At 46.9% G+C, this 21,841-nt stretch overlaps 1 protein-coding gene across 2 annotated transcripts in view; it reads left to right on the forward strand.

The window, feature by feature from the left end:
* Positions 1–21,841, forward strand: part of USO1 (USO1 vesicle transport factor) — a 1,608,467-nt gene that overhangs the window by 829,339 nt on the left and 757,287 nt on the right. The window contains exon 14 of one of the 2 annotated variants that reach the window (XM_069630578.1): positions 11,681–11,701. The exons of the other annotated variant lie outside the window; for it this stretch is intronic. Within the exon in view, the coding sequence (XP_069486679.1) occupies positions 11,681–11,701 (21 nt within the window). The remainder of the gene's footprint in view (positions 1–11,680; positions 11,702–21,841) is intronic. 2 annotated transcript variants of the gene reach the window in all.

A 21,841-nucleotide genomic window follows, 5' to 3' on the forward strand; every position in this document is an offset into this window, starting at 1 on the left:
CATGATTAGGATTAATTGGTACTCCCTCCTCCAAATTTTCACTGCTTTGGGAGCCTATCAAAGATGAGGAATATGTGGGAGGACACAATCCATTCGAAGAGCAAGTTACTTAACAACTGTTAATGTTCTTTGGACTGGATGTTCCTCCCACATATTCCTCATCGACCCTCCCAGCGCTCTGAAACACTTGTGTACGAGCGCAATAGAAATAAAATATCAATATCAATACCCTGCCATACAATTTATTTGAATTAAACTCTGTGTTCCTTGAGAGTTTACGGTCTAAGGGTATGCCAGGTCATCTCCTCAGGTGAGGATATCGAAAAAACAGAACTGAAGCCAACGCGTGGCTCGAGCTATTTGTACTGCGGATAACATCGACGCTCTACAGCAGCCCTCGAGGGACATCGACGCCACGACATTAAGCACAGTGCCCTATGGTGTGGAATTTTCTTTTCCGAAGCAGCAAAGCTGATGAATATCCAAGATGAGGAATGTGTGGGAGGATATAAGATATATTTTTCTACAAAAGGAAGGAACAATCAACAAATTCCTTACAGATAGCAATTACGAGATACAGCCCTTAAACAGATATAGGCTGCATTCTGTGTTTCAAATCATCATCAGAAAACATTTTCTTCACAAAATATCATTTTTAATATATTAATCTCTTGTTAAGCACAAGTAATACAAAAATTATTTAAAAAGCATATACATATTACACAGTCATATACAAAGTAAAAACACTACACCCTCACAATATCAAAACTAGTATGCTGAAATATTCAACCAGCACACCACACTCATGGCAACTTAATAAATCTCATTTTCCATTGTGTGACAAAGCCCAACTTATATAAGTTTCTGTCCTCTGTGTTCAATGTAACCGGACATTCATCAGGGGCAGAAGTGGTCCTGTGCTTTGGGTAGAATCTTCCTATTCATACACCCATTGCTATCTCTAAGGATAAAAAACAAAACACAAACGTATCACTAATACGGGCATCATAGGTTAAATTTATACACCATAGCCAATCCCTCATCACCAAAAGGGTGTCCAGTATACAGTAAATCATATACCTGAACCATGGTACCAAGAATTGCATGTCTTGTACCTCACAAGTCAAACACATTCAGACTCTTCACTACTAGAATAGGCAGAAAACACTATAGAGTACCATGAATAGTCTATTGACAAACCATAATACGGTCTCTCCAATTCATACTGACCGGGCCAATACCCCAATCATCGGTAGATGTAACATATCCAATAACGTGGGAGTCATATTGGAATTAAAGATTTTCTAATAAAGCTACTTGGCAGAGTGTTTATGTAGCCCCATATATATGCCTGACCCTGAAAGTTCTTACCTCCCACGGGCTATTCCAAGAGTCCTCCAATCTGCAAACGAATCAGCATCCTGCAAAATCGGACCTCTTCCCTCTAACAGGCAGGAATCTCACTAGTTCTAAAATCAATATGTAAGCACGTGTAAGCACAACATAATGGAAACAATGTCAGCGAAACACTCCCTAACACGATCCTCAATTTGTCAGAACAATATGTCCTGGCGCTCACCTATTCCGGGAAAGGCGCACGTCCCGTCATACATTAAATGTAGAAGGCTGAAATCAAAAACCGGCAATGTGGACAAATCCTCTATCATCCCGGCGAACAGCCGTTCAACAAAGACCATTGCGGGAAACATCCGTAACGTCATGACGGCATCGCGCTGAATAACGCACGATGACGTCACACGTCTTAACCTACGTCCAAGCCAGGCAGAGTCAGGCAACAAGTCAGGGCAAGGAAAACGAGGCTAACACCGTACCACCAATATTGTGATTGGTCAAAAACGGAGTATCCTCATACCAACCCAGTGGATTACTAAACCCAAAGGATGGGTATAACAACCCCGAAAGGACAGACTGACCCACAGTATTACACTGGAACCCTATGGGCCAATAGAACACTCTCTAACCGTCCGCGTACAGTCCACAGTTCTATCCTTGATGTATACCCCTGGTCACCAGGAACACACAAAGAGGCAAAGAAAGGCAACCCTCCTGGAGCGGGTATAAGTCTGAATGAAGCAAAAACCGATCAACCCAGCCATCGCATTATGACAATTAACATTTTTCTTCACTCATGAGCCTAGGAATAAATCAGGTTACCAGCAGAAAGTGCAACAATCACATGTCCTTAAGGAACCCAAGACGTTCTTATTTAATATTATGCCACTCAATATTCTCGTTCAAACCTGTAATGTGACTATTGCTGAGAAAAATTAACTTCTGCTCCAAATTAATTAATTTCATGTTGATTTCGTCTTGGGATCTACCCCTGATCTTTTTTAGTGTACACCATTGGAAATCAGAGAATGAATGTCCTTTCTCATCGAAATGTTTCACTAACGGAGCTTTGTCAATGTGGTTTCTAAGGCAACTCCTATGTTCGATCATGCGAGTCTTGCACTTTCTGTTAGTTTTCCCTATGTAAATTAAATCACATGGACATTTGATCATGTAGATGACATTTTCCGTTTTACAATTAGTGTGTTCTTTTAAGACCCATTCATAAGGTAATCCCAAATTAACAGATGTTATCTTCTTGGTAAAGGGGCACATAACGCATTCCCTGCAAGGATGATGACCCGTTACTCGTGGCAAACCCCACAATGTACTTTGAGCAACCTCTTTGCCTCTATCCTTTTGTACCTCATTTTTCATTACAAGATTTCGAATGTTGGTGCTCTTTTTAAAGGCTATCAACGGCAGTGGGCTGTTCATAGTTTTTTTCCAATTTTTATGTATGATGTTCTTAATCTTATAAGACATATTGCTAAAGGTGTTGACAAACACCAGTGGGGTGTCTTGTTTAGCAGTGTCGTTATTTTTCTTTTCCAAAAGAGCTTCCCGGTTGTTATTAAAAGCTCGTTTGGCAGAAAGCCTAATGACCTTTCTAGGGTAACCCCTGTCAATCAGTTTGTTCATTAATATGTTCGCCCCAACTTCATAGTCATGTTTGGTGCTGCTGTTACGTTTCAACCGTAAAAATTGTCCAAAAGGCAAGTTAGAGAGTGTTCTATTGGCCCATAGGGTTCCAGTGTAATACTGTGGGTCAGTCTGTCCTTTCGGGGTTGTTATACCCATCCTTTGGGTTTAGTAATCCACTGGGTTGGTATGAGGATACTCTGTTTTTGACCAATCACAATATTGGTGGTACGGTGTTAGCCTCGTTTTCCTTGCCCTGACTTGTTGCCTGACTCTGCCTGGCTTGGACGTAGGTTACGACGTGTGACGTCATCGTGCGTTATTCAACGCGATGCCGTCATGACGTTACGGATGTTTCCCGCAATGGTCTTTGTTGAACGGCTGTTCGCCGGGATGATAGAGGATTTGTCCACATTGCCGGTTTTTGATTTCAGCCTTCTACATTTAATGTATGACGGGACGTGCGCCTTTCCCGGAATAGGTGAGCGCCAGGACATATTGTTCTGAGAAATTGAGGATCGTGTTAGGGAGTGTTTCGCTGACATTGTTTCCATTATGTTGTGCTTACACGTGCTTACATATTGATTTTAGAACTAGTGAGATTCCTGCCTGTTAGAGGGAAGAGGTCCGATTTTGCAGGATGCTGATTCATTTGCAGATTGGAGGACTCTTGGAATAGCCCGTGGGAGGTAAGAACTTTCAGGGTCAGGCATATATATGGGGCTACATAAACACTCTGCCAAGTAGCTTTATTATAAAATCTTTAATTCCAATATGACTCCCACGTTATTGGATATGTTACATCTACCGATGATTGGGGTATTGGCCCGGTCAGTATGAATTGGAGAGACCATATTATGGTTTGTCAATAGACTATTCATGGTACTCTATAGTGTTTTCTGCCTATTCTAGTAGTGAAGAGTCTGAATGTGTTTGACTTGTGAGGTACAAGACATGTAATTCTTGGTACCATGGTTCAGGTATATGATTTACTGTATACTGGACACCCTTTTGGTGATGAGGGATTGGCTATGGTGTATAAATTTAACCTATGATGCCCGTATTAGTGATACGTTTGTGTTTTGTTTTTTATCCTTGGAGATAGCAATGGGTGTATGAATAGGAAGATTCTACCCAAAGCACAGGACCACTTCTGCCCCTGATGAATGTCCGGTTACATTGAACACAGAGGACAGAAACTTATATAAGTTGGGCTTTGTCACACAATGGAAAATGAGATTTATTAAGTTGCCATGAGTGTGGTGTGCTGGTTGAATATTTCAGCATACTAGTTTTGATATTGTGAGGGTGTAGTGTTTTTACTTTGTATATGACTGTGTAATATGTATATGCTTTTTAAATAATTTTTGTATTACTTGTGCTTAACAAGAGATTAATATATTAAAAATGATATTTTGTGAAGAAAATGTTTTCTGATGATGATTTGAAACACAGAATGCAGCCTATATCTGTTTAAGGGCTGTATCTCGTAATTGCTATCTGTAAGGAATTTGTTGATTGTTCCTTCCTTTTGTAGAAAAATATATCTTATATCCTCACTTAGTAGGAGGGAATATCACCAAAGTGTGGGGTTTCCCCTGTAGAATATTTCCCGAATGTGTGGGAGGAACATCCAGTCGAAAGAACGTTACCAGTTGGTAAGTAACTTGTTCCTCTGACCTGCTTCAACTCTCAGCGGGTCAGCCAATAAATCTGTGCAATCACCCAGACGAAGCCGGGAGGAGAAGGCCAGAGGACAAGGCCTGCACTCCTCTTTGCAGCTCTTCGCTGCTCGTTTGCCGTTTGCCACGAAGCTATGCCGCATCCTGGAAGTAAGGAGCCTGACTATTGCCAACTCAACTCACACCCAGGCCTTGCCACCAAGAGCCTCGGACTACGTGCCCACACTCTAGAGGCCACCATCAGCTCCCAGCCCTTCCCCACGAGCATCCGCAATGCACGGCTATGCTCCCGTACCATGCAACCCACTTTATATTCTAACATGGCCAGACTCCTGCGCCCAACTGCAAAGCCCATAGCCATTATAACTACCTCCAATATAGCTGCCAATGATGCACTTTACCCTACCTCCAATTGTACTGCTGCTATTCTAAATGTGATTCCACTTGTGCCCACCACCACTGAAAATGAACCCCAGTGCAAAATCTGTCATGTTCAATTCTTCTACCCCCATTTTGAATGCTATTGTGCCAAATGTGATCCCACCTTTGTCCACCACCACTTAAAATGAGCCCCCCAGTGCAAAATCTGTGATGTGCATTTCCTCTACCGCTCCCAGTGCGACACCGACCAAGCCCACAACCTCACCCACTCTCCCCATGGACCCCTCCCCAGCCGTTACAGAACCCCACCTCAAATGTGCCATGATCAACGCTAGGTCCATCAATGCCCACGCCGTGGATATCCACAAGTTCATAACCACCCATGACCTCGATCTTCTCATGATCTCAGAAACCTGGTTATATGAGGCCTCTGGCCCTGCGCTTTCCCTTGCACTGCCCCCTGGCTACTCCATCACTAGACAAGATTGACTCTCTAAAGGTGGAGGTGTAGCAATCACTGCCAAAGACTGCCTCTCCATTAGAAAGGTAGAGAAATCCTTACACAACGACGACTACCTCCATGTCAAAATCAACCTCTCTCCCCACTGTACCATTGCTGTTCCCATTGTCTATCGCCCTCCAGGCCCAACAGGAGACTTCCAAGCCTCCCTCATACACCTCCTCTCTGACAACCTTAAACAATTGACAGCTATTCTCCTTGGGGACGTCAACCTAGGCCTCTTGGACAGCAAAGACCCAGCAGCCAAATCCCTTGATTCAGCCCTCAAGGCACTAGGCTACAAGAACACCATCTTTAGGCCAACTCACACCCAGGGCAGAACTCTCGACTGGATCGCACAGCATAACTGTCCACTCATCACTGGAAACACTCCCACCCCATGGTTTGACCACCATATCATCACCTTTAGCATCCTCACCACCAGCTCCTCAACTCTGTCACCCCAACCCCTACCGCCCTACCTCGCAAGAAGCTCCCGTCAGCTTACTAAGGAAAGGCTACTGCCCTCCCTCCAAGGCCCAGCCTTCAGACCACCTTTCTCCACAGACCCAGAAACTCTCCCAGTAACTTACGATGTTGCCATCAAAGCAGCGATCAACTCCATTGCCCCACTTAAACCATGTAAATCCAAACCCACCACCCGCTCCAACTCCTGGTTCACCCCAGACCTTCTCACACTCCGCAACGAAAAAAAGGCTGCACTTACACAGTGGCAAACGTCCTACTCTGACAAAGATAAGTTGATCTTTAAAGCCCGCTCTACTGATTACAAAAAGGCAATCACCCAAGCAAAGGCCAAATCTTTTGAATCCAGAATCTCGGAAGCCCAATCTAGCACAAAAGAAATCTTTGCCATTTTCAGGGAGCTAGAGACTCCCCCTCCTGCCCCCCAAGATTTCACCAAAGACATAGCCTGTTGTGATGAAATTCAAACGGCCATGCAAACCAAATTGAGCCTTCTCCAAAACAAAATACTAGCTACTAAACAAGCCCTGCCTAATACGCATATCCCTGTCCCACCACCAGCCTCGGACCCCCCCACCCAACCCTTCTCCTCCAAATCCATACAGGAAAAAGACATCAATATAATGAGGAATATTAAACCCTCTAACTGTAAAGGTGATGCCTGCCCAGCCACTATCATCAAGGACTGTACTGAAGCGCTAGCTCCTTTCTTGACGGCCTTTGTCAATGCCTCCTTTGGCACAGGAAAAGTCCCCGCCTCCCTCAAGGAAGCATGGGTCGGCCCCATCTTAAAAAAAACAACTCTTGATCCCACCTCCCCTAACAACTATAGACCCATCACCAGTGTCCCATTCCTCAAAATACTGGACAAAGCAGCCTACCTGCAGGGTCAGCACTTCATTGAAGAGAAAAAACTCCTGGGGCTCCGCCAATCTGGCTTCCGCCCCAGACACAGGACTGAAACTGACCTACTTGACCTGAAAAACCAGATGGACGATGCCAGAGACATGGGCAAACCAGCATTTCTGCTACCTCTTGACCTATCTGCGGCGTTTGATCTCGGGCGTTCAATCTCATAGATCATGACGACCTATGCCATCACCTCTCCTCCACTGCCAAGTTCTCCCCTGACACCACTGCATGGATCACCTCCTTCCTACAAGACAGAACCATGCAAGTGTTCTGACTTAGCGTGCGCCTCACCCAACATCATACTCTGTGGTGTGCCCCAAGGCTCCTGCCTCTCCCCCACCCTCTGCAACATCTTCACACGACCCCTCTTCCTCATCCTCAACGCTATGGGTATTTCCTACACCAACTACGCGGACAATACCCAGATCCTCCTCACCCTGCCTGGCAACTATGACACTGACTCATTGACCCTTAACAATCTCTACAACACCATCCAAGCCTGGATGGCAGACCATGGACAATGCCTCAACTCTGACAAGACCAAACTCTTACTGGTAGGTTCCTCCGACACGCTAAAAAATCTAGACTCCCAATTTAGTCACTTCACCATCGCCACCATCAAAATACCTGGCTCGGACTCAGTCAAAACTCTTGGAGTCTATTTGGATTCCAACCTATCCATGGACCGACAAGTCAACGCAATTGCCTCCTCCGCCGCATATCATGCTAAACTGATCAACGCAGTCAGGCCCTTTCTCTCCAAAGAGAACTGCACAAACATGACCAGAGCCATCACTGGCTCCAGGCTAGACTACTGCAATGTACTCTTTCTAGGAACATCCAATAAATACCCGGAGAGGCTACAAGTCATCCAGAATAGTGCTCTCTGTGCAGCCCAAGGAATTGCTAAAAGGGAACACATCTTGGAGGCCAGAATACTAGCCCACTGGCTCCCAATAAAGGAAAGAATCATCTTCAAACCTCTGACACTGACCTACAAGTGCATCCACCTCACTGCTCCTGATTACCTCTCACAAAGGATCCACCCCGTCTCCTTTACAAGACCAACCAGAATACCCTATACCAACATGCTCTGCGTGCCACTTGTAAAACGAGCCAGAGCGGGCGGATCCAGCTTCCCATATCTGGCACCCACTCACTGGAATGCCCTACCTCCCACTATCCGAGGTGAGGCCTTCCTCTTTGCTTTCCGTAAAGCAATGAAAACCATCATCTTCTCATAAGGTCCCTCCTATCAGCATGAATACTAAACATATGACCTACTGCATAAGCTGTAAGGACCAATTGCATAAGCTGTAATGAGATTTATAATGTGCCAACGACTGCTACCACGCCTGTACCTCTATAACTAAGCTCTTGCAAGTAACAGCGCCTCAATTCCCCTGTGCTGTTTGCACGCTATAGAAATATAAATAAAATAAATAAAAAAATTATTTTACAGGACCACAGAAAAATCTTGCTTCACAATCTGCCGTCCCTAAAACTGACAGCAAGGCTCCTGATTTTGCAGAATTCTGAAGTCTAGCGATACTTCAGGACTGCAAGGACATTTTGTCGGCAGCCAGGGCCCCTGCCACCAATAAATCGTAAAAACCAAGTGTAATAGTTTATGTTCTTGGTGTGGAAAAACAAGGTGTCTGACCACTTGAAGTACAACTGGAACAGCGGCTGCCATACCTTCTCTACTGAGCCAAGAAAAGTCTAGCATATGCATCTATTCGAGTCCACCTAACGGCTATCTTCAGATACACCAGAAGTAGTAAAGGCATACCTCGGTATTGCAAAAGAGTGGTAAAACATTTTCTCTGAGGCCTTTTCAGGACGTTTCCACCAACAAAAAGAACCCGACCAGACAGGTGCATCAATGCGGTCTTGGCGGGTCTTGCGAATAACCCATTTGAGCCGATGGCCACAGCCCAAATCAAGTACCTGTCCTGGAAGGTGGCGTTCCTGTTGGCCATTACAGCAGTTAGAAGTGTGTCAGAGAGACAGGCTCTGAAAGTAAACAAACTATATGTACGGTTCCGGAAGAATAAAGTTCTGATTATGACCAATCCATGGTTGTTCCCGAAAGTCCCAACAGAGTTAAAAAAAAAAACGCAATCATTGCTTTGCCAGTCTTCTTCCAAAAGGCTACATCTCCGGCAGAGGTAGCTCTGCACTCTTTGGATGTAAAAAGGGCCATTAAATACATCGACAGAACCAATCCCTTTAGAAACTCAAATTAACTGTTCCTTTCTTATGTACCGACGAACAAAGGAAAATCTGTCCTAAAAGGGCATTTCTAGGTGGATTTCATCAGTCATTTCTTTCTGCCATGCGTCAGCAGGGCTACCGTTAACTGCTCCGCCCTATGCTCACTCCGCAAGGGCCACGGCAATGTCGGCGGTTTTGTGGGCGAACATCTCCATCAGACATTTGCCAGGCACCTACATGGTCTGTGCCACATGCGTTTACAAGGCACTACTGCTTGAAGAGCCAGCACGCCAGCGGACATTCAAATGGGGAGAGCAGTCCTGCAGCGTTTTTTCAATCAGGTACGCTTTTTACCTTTTACCACCTCCAATTCTACATTACTGCTACTAAGTCTATTCACAGCATGTGAAGCTATGAAAGATCCAGTGCTGGAGGAGTAAGTTGGTTACCTTTAACTCCTGTTCTCCAGCATTGGTGTCTTTCATAGATTAAATGAGCCCTCCTTCCGCCCCCTAAAAGGGGAAAACCTTATTGATCTTGTCAGCATGATGGGTCCGAATCTGAGGAGAGGTAGAGAAGGAGGGTATAAGGGTCTAACTGCTCGATGTCCCATTGGTTGGGACCAAAGGTACCCATAAAGTGGGTGACAGCCTACAAAATGGAAAGTTTTATTTGCTTGAAGTAAGGGAACAAGTAAGGTAACCAGGATTCCCAGCCTGACGCCAGGGAATATGCACAGCATGTGAATCTATAAAAGATATCAATGCTACAGAAAAGGGAATTCCAGGTAAGCAACTTACTCCTTTAGCAGACTGCCAGCTATGTATGTATGTATGTATGTCAGCTTATATAGCGCCGGCAGCCCGCAGGCATCGGGGCGCTTTTACAAACACAACAGTTGTACCGACAACAAAAAACAACGAGGCTAAACCCTGACCCTACTGGTTCTATATTCCATGTCACAGATTGTCACCAAACGGAAGAATTTTGGGTCACTTAAACAGGTAGGTTTTCAAGTTTTTTCTACATGTTAGAATTCTATGGGTAGGTAGAGTGTGCTCCTTTCTTTTAAAGCAGAGATTGGCTGTAATTGGCGCTGCAGCCCAAACATTCTTATGACCTGCTGTGAGAGCATGGCTGATACTATGTCAGCATACATAAGATGTCTCAAACACAACAGTGATTGCCTCACTTTTCCCCTGGGGGCTCTTTTGATGCTGCATCACTCTGGGTTCCCTGAACCTGCCAATTTTACTAGATACGTTCCCTGCACGATTAATGCTGCACGTTATAGCATCTCATTGTTATATTTCACTTGTTTCTCTTTCTGGGACATTTAATGCAACAGTACAACAGTTACCAATAGACCATCTGGTAGTGCTTTATCATATAAACAGTTCGAGAAACCTTTTAATAGGATTACCAGTAATGGCAAACAACTTTTCTCTGGTTGTGCAGCAGCTGTAGTTTAACAACAGAATGTACTAACCCTTAGTTTATAATCACCACAAGAAATGCTATGTTTGATTATTATACACGTCAGCAAAATCAGAGCGCTATCATTTTTATCTCAAACATTACATAACTTAATAAATGCATTCGTTAATGCGAACACTGCCCTTGCCTGGAAGACAGGCAATTCTTAATCTGCCCTAGAACCTGGCAACTGTATGTTCGGGATACCCACAGTAACACAGATTGTCTGAAGTGCCAAATAACACATGCCCTTCAATTGATTATTTCTGGATCAGCTGTGGTGTGATGGCAACAGCAATGGTTTAGCCCATTTTCTGCTTGGATAGTATGGAACGTATATATGAACCAAAATAGCATAACTAGTTGGCAAAAGACTAGGTCTCGATCATGTGTAGGTTTGTAGTTTGGGGTAATTACTATATGCCCGCTAAACGATTCATTGTGCAATCAGACGTGCCAGATGATTCAGTTCTTAATTCAATGCTTTTAGGTTGCGCCCTCCTTTAATTTCGCTGATTTTTGAAAAGTTTAAACCAGTGTGGTGTGCCACAAACTGCCACTGTTGAACTAATAGTGTTTGTTCATGATCGACACTGGATATTGTTGTGCATCTATATAAGTGACCAAAACCTTCATATCCTGGGGGGTTCCCTGCTCCTGGATCCAAGGATGACTTGCTGTTGCTGCACTGACGTGCTATAAGTACGCTGATTACATTAATCATGTCTTGGTTTGAAGTATATTTTTTTCTTCCCGGAAGTCAATTTAAAACTGTAATCCAAAATTAATCTAACAGTCAATGTGAGTTGCCTTTTCTGCAACTATGCTCGGTTAAATAAAATGGCAAAAACCTATTGTATTACTGCATGCACCGATTTCGATCACACTGCAAGTGTTGCAATTGCTGCTTAATTTTTACTGTGCCAGATTAGTTGCTTGTTTAACGCATTATTCCTTGAAATCTTTCATCGGTCATTTTAAGTCTTTTCTTTGGGCATGGTTGAAACTGAACTTTTTACTGTATGATTTGCAGGGTGATAAAATCGACAGACGGGTATGTATTCTCTGATGCTGCTTAGGTGTTTTCCTGCCTCCTAAAGAGCTTTGTTTTGGCATTTCTTTTATTGCCTGGGTTTTGCTGTTTTTAACCGCTTCCCTTTAATTTCTTCTGACACTAAGTTTCACTTCAACTGGTTTGTTTCCCCTAACCTGGCAAACTTTTATTTTGGTGGTAGAGGGGACCGGTGCAAAAAAGAATTCTCCGATCAATCACACTGGTGCTTAGTGCTTTCCGTTGGGGCAGCATTTCACAGTGGCTATGAATTTGAATGCATTGACCTTGTGTTCAAATTGCACCATCTTTTTCCCATTCTTTGAAGGCTCATTTTAGAAAGCTTTGCCCCCCCCCTGATCATATGCATCTTTCAAAACTTTGTTAAAAGAAACTAGCTTTTTTCAGCACGCTTTGGGTCATTGCTTCTTCAGAGGTTTTTGTAGGTAATGGACACGCGTGACAGTGCTGTTTTGTCAAGCTGGAAAGCACTGTTTTGCTGTTTCTTCCTTGTAATTTGATTAAATCTGGTATTAACATAGACATTGCATGTTTGCTTGAGACTGCCATTATAAAGCAGCGTTTCTAGCACCTTAATATATTTGGAAGCAAAACACTCCTGCCATGCAACCTAATTTTGTGCATTTTGTTAAAGGATGTTTCAAGACGACCCATCATTTTTCAGCATATAGCAATTAATCTTAATCACTAATCATGTGTTCCCACTTTAAAACTGCAGTCCCTTGCAACCATGTTTTTGATGCAAATAAAAATTTGACAACTAATGTGTTTAAACAACTATTTTTCTATGGGTATTTCTGTACTTCAGTTGGTTCACTCATTTTGCAAGGATTGGAAATAGTGGTATCAAGTGCACGCAAAATGTGGGTGTGTCATGCCCAAACTTCATTTATTTTAGCAAGCAGTATAATTCTGAGTCTTAATTCTGAAAATGTGTAGGGTAGGGTCACTGTAAATCAAATGAGATAAAGATTAACCCCTCAGAAGTTAGTTATTTCATCAATACGTGATTTTTTTTTACTCCTGAATTTTATGTAAGAAATAATGGACAAAGAAAACCATAACAATTGCGTAACCAGTTCACCAGGAGCTGCTAATGAGCATCATAATTCAGTATCAGTACCATAGCATTATCTCTGATAGGACTTATCATAATTCCAATCAATACATCCTACATCCTGAATGCCAAAGGACTATGAGGGCAGCAGGCAATCTCTACTATTACATCAACAGCCTCTACCTCCTTTCTCTTCTATGTTGGGCATTTAGCAGCATTTACTGTCCTGCAAAGTCTGTGGGTGATGATTGGTGAAACATCTGTAATAACACAGTAAAAACGTTAAACACCTCCCATCCATCTCACCCCCAACTTCCAAAATAAAGGCCCTTCCAGCATTTCCAATTTAATCAAATCTATGTATACTCTTCTTCATACTGAGGAGGAGTCCTTCTTATCTAGTTCTGGCGAATAACTTTTAAAAAGTAAAAGTGCCAGCAAAGAGTGATAACCATCATTTTCCCATTTCCAGGAAGGAATAATAACTTCAATACAGATGTTAGGGGTCAGTAATCCATGTCGCTACTGTGAAAAACCTGAAGGTGTTTCACGACTGTCCCCGGGGATCCCTTATTCAGGTGGCCAAGGAAGGGCCATAGCTATTGGATCCCGACCCTGGGGGTGGACAAGCCTAGGAGGATCACCTGGGTAGAGGGGCCTCAGGGAGTAAGGAGGAGACACTCTCTAAGATTGATTCCAGCATTCCTTTTGTCTTCATCCTCCTTGATCTTTTCTCTGCTTTCGACACGGTCAACCACGCCATCCAGATCAATCGACTCCTTGAGAACCGCAGCATCACGGATCAGGCCCTAGGGTGGCTGACCTACTTCCTCTTGGACTGCCCCTCCTAGGTCCAACTTGGTCCCTTTCTCTCTGCCACCTCTCTCTGCCTGTGGCATTCCGCAGGGCTCCATCCTCTCACCCTGGTTTTTCAACCTCTGCTTGGCCCCTTGGGCCCACCTGATCTCGGCCTTCTCTAACGTTCAGTGTTAGGTGAATTCCACTCAACTTTCCTTCAGGCTCCCCCTCAGCCTCCTCTCTCGCTCATTCCTTACTGTCTATCCGCGATTCAGGATTGGTGCGCCTCTAACAATCTCTGGCTTAATGCCAGTAAGACAGAGCTCCTTCTCATTGGGACCCCTGCTCCTGCTTTCCCTCTCTGGCCGCCCGCCTTGGTCCCTCTTCCTTCACCTTGCTGCGGGCAAAGAACCTTGGTGTCATCTTCGACTCCACTCTCTTTCTCTCCTCACTCGGACGTCGCCAAGAAGTCCCAATACCAGCTGCACTTCCTCAAAGGGACTCTGCCTTTTTTCACACTCCCCCAGAAGCTCAGTGTCTCCAGAGCCCTAGTTCTCTCTAGGCTGGACTACTGCAACTGCCTATTTCTTAATCTGCCTTCCTCTACTCTCCGCCCTCTGCAATTAATCCAGAACAGGACTGCAAGACTTATCCTTGGCATCAACCCCAGGGACTGTATCTCTCCAGCCCTGAAATCTCTCCACTGGCTCCCGGTGGCTGCAAGGATCAAGTTAAAGACCCTTTGCATTTTCCACAAAGCTTTCTGGGGCCGGGTCTGCACTACATCCAAAGCTCTTCCAAAATACCTTCCTTCTCGAGCCATTCGATCAGCTACCTCCAACTCTCTAAGGGTTAGACCCTTCTACAGGCAGAGAGTGGGGTAGATATCTCTCCTCTGCAGGTGCCTCCCTCTGGAATGGCCTCCCTGCCCCTCTCAAACTTGAGCCGGATCCCCTGAAGTTCTGGAAGCAGCTGAAAACCTACATGACCTACCGGTCTGCTGTACCGGCTGGTTGCTTGGCTACCCTCAGAGTCTCACCTGGTACCAGACTCTTTCTTGATCATCCACCCTTAAACTGCCTCTGGGCCTACTATGCACTTTGGGGCTGTAACTGTAACCCAACAGTCCCTTGTTCTTCATGCACTACCCAGAGCTGCGCTGCACTTCCTGCACTTACTCAAAGCATTTCTGCCCTGTTTTTCCTTACCCCTCTCCCTTGCACCCCTCCCTTTCCGCTTGCACATCTCGTTCTCGCACTTGCACGATCTGAATGACTCAAGGCCTAGTAAGATCATTTGTCTAGTCCTCCATCTGTCTTCCCTCTTTTGTCGCACCTAGAAACACTTGTGTACAGGCGCGTTATAAAAGACTAAATCATATCATAAGGTGACACGTGGTATGCCCCATTTCCTGACATTTATGTACTGCATATTCCCTTTACCTTTATAATAATAATAATGTTTTTCTTAACTAGCGTTGCACACTCCTAGGTCTCAGAGCGCTCAAATCGCAGAAGACATTATTATACCACAGAGTGGTACTCAATTTATCGACCTTGGAAGGATGAAAGGCTGAGTTGACTTTGCCGGGATTCAAACCTGCCACAGCAGGCTGCACACAGATATCAGGGGCGAGCGCATGGCTCGCTGTGCTATCTGACTGGCATACAATTCCCATAACTCCCCTCCTTATCAGCCCAACTACTTAGACGAGGAAGAGGAAGACTGAGACTAGGAAGATTACCACTAGTAACATGTACTGCCCTTGTCCCGCTATTAAGGTCAGGCACTCAGTCACAATCACACACCTGAAACTCACGGGCCGCTCTCCAAACTATAAAAGTTAGAGCACAGAAGGACACAGAGAGCGATACCGGGCCCAAGAAGAAAGGCAAGGTGGATGGTGAGCTGGAGGAGCAGCTGAGGGAGAGCTGCCGAGAACCAGGCCAGGGAGAACGGGGCGCTGACAGGCTGCGAGTTGGGGTAGGAGAAAGAGGTGGCGATGGAGCAGTGTCTCCAAGAAGCCAGGAGAGTTCAGAGAAGGGGACCGAGAGGCCATCTAGACCCTTTCCTAAATGTGCCAGCAAACGACTCGTTTCAAGGCCACCTGGGACTGTCTGAGGGGGCAGGTGGGCAGAACCCTGCCCTCGAGCTGAAAGCAGAAGTACGCGCGAAAGCAATTGGAGCCGGTGAGTTAAAAGTAAAGAAGAGCCCAGTTTGTGATACGCATGATTGTTGAAGCTACAGTGTTACACGCAAGGCTACGCGTTGAGGGATAAAGACATTGAACTGAAAGCTTGAATGTATGTAGCCGGCGAGGGAGCCGATGATAAAACAAAGTAACGGACCAGTGTTGTGTGCTTCTTGAAAGATAACAGATTAGTGAATAATGAAAGAAAAATGTGTTGAAAGGCATTGAAGGGAAGGGCATGAGGGAAAGAGTGTGCAGAGATCCCGAAATGCTAATGTGAAAGATAAAGAATGGATATTTTTGTTAAATGAGGTACAGAGTGGCAGTGGACCATCCTAATGAACTATATGCTTTTGTGAAATAAGGAAGAGAGGGACAGAGGGCCCGTTCTGCGAAACCACGTGCAAGAGGCACGGATATTAAGAAACCAACCCTATTGTCATAGTGGTCATGCATAGGGGTGAGAATACTGTGCAGTTGCGAAGATCTCTGACAAGTGAACATTGTGAAGAGAAGTACAGAGGTTGTGGAAGGTAGTTCTCCCCGAGCTCAACGAAGCGTAGTTGTTTAGCTGGAAAGTGTTTCAGCAATGTTTAAGTGTTTGAAGACAGGCAAGGGCTGCCTGTCAAAAAAAACTGAGAATGAACTTTGTGAATATCTGTATGTTTGACAAGTGTAAAACTGGGTGAGGGAAGCCTGAAATAATTCATTGAAGTGAACTGTGATGCATGTTGAACTGACATTGAAATAGGCGAGGGAAGCCTAACAGATACCTGTGAACTGTGCATACTACCCACCTTGAAGGAACTTTGTGAGAACCACATTGAACTGAACTTGGGGAAGGGAGTGGTGTACTTTCATTGCCATTCTAATATTCTTGTGATGCACTCTTTTCTTTTCATACATCCTCCTACGTCCCGTCCCCTTTCCTCCATACCTGTGGATCGGGACCAGAGCACTTATGTAAAAAAAAAAGCATCACACCGAAAATGTGTCCTTCTCTTTTTACGGGGGTGCCGCATGTGGCCGTAACCCCACCCTTCTTCGCTCCGCCCCGCGCATCGCCCTTCAGTCCTTTTCTCTACACAGTCGGGGCTGGACACACTTGCATAAACAGGAAGACCTTTTTTCTTTCCCGTTGTCCTTCTCTCCTGCACCGGTTCTGCGGCCGCGTAGTCCTCCGTCTATGCCGGAGCGTCTGGGATTTGCCACTTCTTCTTGAGAGCGTGGCTTCGCTAGGGCCGATCCCCATTCTCTCTACTTGAAGTGTCTGTGCCCGGATCACTGTTGGGACTCGTGTTTCTTCTGCGACTCCCTTTCGGTCCAGGCACTTCAATGTCATCTTTGCAGGTGGGAGGAAATCTTCCAGAACATTTCTCCATCACATTTCCAACTCTTCATTGACGGAAAGAAGAGACGCCCATTAAGTTCTTTACTTTTCAGGGCACCCCGTCCGGGTGACTCCTTCCCCAGGTTCTCCAGGTCCAGGAGGGGCTTCAAAAGCTCTGCTACTGGGGTTATCCCTGAGGTGCCGTGCAGGCCTAATAGGCATACCAGGGTTTCCTCCGAGGGCTTCCGCGAGGGGCCTGCCTATACCGGATCACGATCTGCGGTCCACCGATCACGTGCTAATAGCCAGCATAGTCGTGCTGAGTTGTTGCGTACCAGAGTTTGCTCCGAGGTTTCCTTGTCTGGAGCTTCCCACACAGACACTGGGGTGCACCTGAGGCCTCTGTTGAGGCTTTCTGTACCGAACCATGGTTCGAGTCCCCTCTTGAGGGAGCTATTAAGACCGGACTCTGTTCCGAGGTTCCTCTTAACGAGGCTAAAGTGTGTACCAACAGAACTGAGAGGCCTGTGAAGGTCCTGTCTGTGATGTGGATTCTTTAACTTTCCCACGCTCGCGGAGGTACCGGTTCTGGGGGCACAGGGAGAGGTCATAGACCGTAACTCCTTTGTTACCGGCGTTGGCGAGGTTCCTCTTTTGGAGGCTAAATCAAGGGACAGGATGTCGCGTAAACATCTAAGGCCCCATAGTACCGGCTCTACCGAGGATCCTTGTGTCAAGGCTAACATTTCAGTCAAGTCCCCTGACCAATCTGTGGAGTCAACTGCCTCGTCTACACATGTGACGCAGTTCTCCTCAGATGTTCACAAAATGGCGGGGCTTTCCGCATGGAGAACGGTGGCCATTTTGGATTCTTCCCTCACACCCACGCTATCGACAGCAGCTGCTGGGAACCTTCTTTACGGTGGACAACCTTTTCCACACGACAGTGTGAATCCGATCCGCCCCCTTCCTATGACTGGCGTGCTCGGATGCCACTACCACATTCGGTCTCGCTTCTTCCCACATCTGCCCCATTGGTCTGTGTAGATCCAGTTGGTGGCAGGCCCTCTCAGCAGCCCTCCTCACTGCGTTCGTGGGGTTATGCTCCTCATGAGGCCTCTGCCCACTCCAGCGCCTAAGGTCTCGGCAGAGGATGCCTTTTTTGGGAAATGTCATAGTCTAATGAACTCTGATCCCATGAGGGAGTAATTGAAGGGCCTTTTTAGAGAAATCTGGCTTCAGACTCGGTTGCCTGCCCTGACAGTTCCTGTCACGGTGCCTGTTGCCCCGGCGGCAGCACCTCCTCTGCCTCCCGGCCCTCCCCTGGCTCTTCCGCCTCTGCCTCCCTTGTCACCGGTGGACAAGACTCCGGCAGAGCATGATGTCAATCTGACGCCGGTCGCGTCGCAGCCGGGGGACCCGGATGTTCTAGACGACCCTTTGGCTGATCAGGACAGTGAAGACCAGCCACGCTCTGTCTGAGCATTCACAACCGGGTACTAGACATATCACTCCTTGACATACCAGTGCCTGAGGCACCTGCTCCACAGGAAGGGGTGCTTTCGGGGGCGCTATCCTTGTCTCCACAGGAGCGTACCGGCCTGTTCACCGACGACCGGTGGGTTTTGTCCATCGCTCATCGCTCGGGCGGGCTTCCACCTGCCCCACCCCCCCACCCTTCAATCCTCCCTTTCCGGAGTCAGGGATGCCCGCCCTCAGAGCCGAGGTCCAGAAACCTCTAGATCTCAGGGCTGTAGAACCCATTCGTCTAGTGGAACGAGGGGAGGGCTTCTACTCTTGTCTGTTTACAGTGCCAAAACCAGCCAGGCTGGCCTGCACACCATTCTAGACCTTTCCCAGTTCAATCTTTCTCTTCCCCAAGAGAAATTCAAGATGATTACGCCCTGCCAAACAAAGTCCTTTCTTCAGAGGGGCGACTGGCTCAGCGTTGTGGACCTTCAAGATGCTTATATGCATATCCTGATCTGGAGCCTGCACCGGAAATATCTGTAGCTCTCCCTGGGAGAGGAGCACTATCCGTTTTGAGTGCTCTCTTTTGGTCTCAGCTCTGCGCCACGTGTCTTCACAAAGATGTCAGTCATTGCGGCTTTTTTAAGGCTACATGATATTCATGTGTTTCCATATTTGGATCACGGGCTTCTGCGCAGCCCCTGTCCGGTCAAAGCCTCAAGCAACCTTCAGTCTCTCCTTCAGCTCCTGTTCAGTCTTGGGCTGTCAGTGAACTGGTGGAAATCCTCCATGACCATCTCTCAGGACCTGATATTCCTGGGTTTCCGTTGGAACACGATCGACTGCAGGGTGTACTTGATGGTGGACAGGATGGCGGATCTGTTAACCTTGTGTCAAGTCTTTATTCAGTCAGAGAGCATGTCTGACTGGTGGTTCCAGAGGCTTCTGGGCCTCATGGCCTTGTACACGCTTGCTCTTCCTCTGGCGTGTCTCAATATACGACTTGCGCAGTTGGCTCTTTGGAGCTCCTGGCGGTGGACCCGGACACCAAAATGATTTCATTTCTACCCTACATGATGTCAGATCACCTTTGGTGGTCTTCTTCCTGCAATCTGTTGGTGGGTGTGCTTTTCAGGAGCCCTCCCATCAGGTGACCATTACGAGGGACTCCTCCCTTATCGGGTGGGGCACAACGATGGATCATCTTAAGGTTTTGACCTATGTTCGCTGCAGCACAGACAATTTCACATAAATTATCTGGAACTTCTGGCGATTTTCCTGGCGCTCAAAGCTTTCAAGCTAGGGATTGTGAACAAGGTGGTCCACATCTGCATGGACAATGTGGTATCCATGTTTTACGTCAACAAGCGTGGGGGTACCAGGTCACCTCCCCTTGTAGACCTAGCCATTCAGATTTGGGAATGGCCATTCAGCACAGTGTTTGGCTGTCGGCGGTACACATTCCGGGTCAGCTGAATGTGACGGCAGATTATCATAGCCGGCGAGCCTTGGTCAGCTAAGAGTGGGAACTGAACAAGGTGGAGCCCATCTACTGAGAATGAACATGACTTTAATAGCCTGTTCAAGGGGATTGTGTCCTCCGGCGTATTCCACATCTATGACAGTAATGACCACAGCTGTGCTGCTTCGGAAATTTTTTCAGCGTAGGCGTCCTGCGTTGATAACATCGATACGTTGTCCCTCGAGGGTCGACGTCACCGGATGTTATATATAGGACACACAGCGCCCGTAGCCTCAGTTCCATTTTTTCCGCGAACGTGTTCGCGTCAGAATCTCGGCGCGCTCGGTTCTTCTATTTTGATTGCGAAAATATCTTCATCTTCTTCTACCCTGAAGTCGGGCTTTAAAAAGTGTCGGGACTGCGGTTCCGAAATGTCCATCATGGACCCGTACAATGTCTGCATCTGGTGCCTGGGCGAAAGCCACGCCACCGACTGCAATGCTTGCCAATCCCTGACATAGAAGGCCTTGCGGGAGCGGAAGAAGAAATTAACGGTAGGTAGGGTATCTAAAACCCCATAAATAGAAATCTGCTGGGCCTTCGACCGACGACTCGCGGGGCGACTCTCCGCGTTGGCGTAAGTCCAGGGGCACTTGGTCTCAGAGTGGTTCCCGCCATTCCTCTGCATCTTCTAGGCATTCCCGGAAGCACCGTCACCAGTCGCCTTACCCGTCCTCGTCGGGTGACTTGTCCCACCAAGTATTCACCGCCGGCCGAATGGGACGCATTCCGCCAGCAGTCACAAGGCAGCGTTCCATCCGCGCCTTCGAGAGAAGCCGGCAAGGAACGAGCAAGAGCTACCGCTCGCATGCCTTCGGGCTCGGGTGGTCGGGGCGATCATCGGGAGCCGTCGAGGTCCCAATCGGACAAGGTTGATCGCCATAGCCGTGCCAGATCCAGGTCCCGGCCCTCGAGACCGTCGGAAACTGTGAGGCCTTCCAAGAAGACATTGACGCCATCGGCGCCGTGTCAGTTGAGGGACTCTCTCGAGGCTCCGGCTCCGAAGTCGTCGTCGACGCCATCGGCGTCAAGGCCGCCGAAGGAGACTCTCGGGGCTCCGGCCTCGAAGCAGTTGTCGAAGTCATCGGCGCCTTGGTCGACATCGACGCAGATTCCATCAGCGCCCTCAATTCCTTTTGAGGATAATTTGCCGGAGGGCTGCGGAAACTCTGGGGAAGGTGCTCAGTAAGTCAGTGATGAGGCCACTGGCGTAACAGGGGCCCCCGCACCGCCCTAGGTGCGGGGGGCCCCACCAGCACATTTCTTTATTTATTTTTTTAATTCAGTCTTCATTCATAAAGAAATTATTTCTGTAACAGAAATAATTTCTTTATGAAGGCAGAGTGACTACAAAAAGAAAATTTATTTTGAAGTCTGAGGGCTCCACCCTCCACATGGCATGGAAGACGCTAGGCTCGAGGCCCCCATGTCATGGGCTGTGGGGAGCTCTATGACTTCAAAAAGAAATTGGGCCTCATTACAGGTCGGGCGGTCCGGAATTAACAGTGGCGGTAAACCCGCCGCCACTGTTAATTCCGGACTGCCCGATCCCGAGTCCTGCAGGCGGGAGGTGATCTTCCCGCCAGGTCTGACCTGGCGGGTTGAACACCTCCCGCCTGCAGGCGGACGTGGAAACACCAGCACCATCACGCGATGGTGCCAGTGTTTCCACTTCCCCATTCCCATTGAGTCCTATAGGACTCTATGGGATTCAATAGGAATGGGGATTTACACCATTCCGCCTCCGGGATTCC

This window comes from Ambystoma mexicanum, chromosome 6q (genome assembly GCF_040938575.1).
Source record: "Ambystoma mexicanum isolate Mex_15411 chromosome 6q, UKY_AmexF1_1, whole genome shotgun sequence".
In the NCBI taxonomy this organism is placed as follows: Eukaryota; Metazoa; Chordata; class Amphibia; order Caudata; family Ambystomatidae; genus Ambystoma; species Ambystoma mexicanum.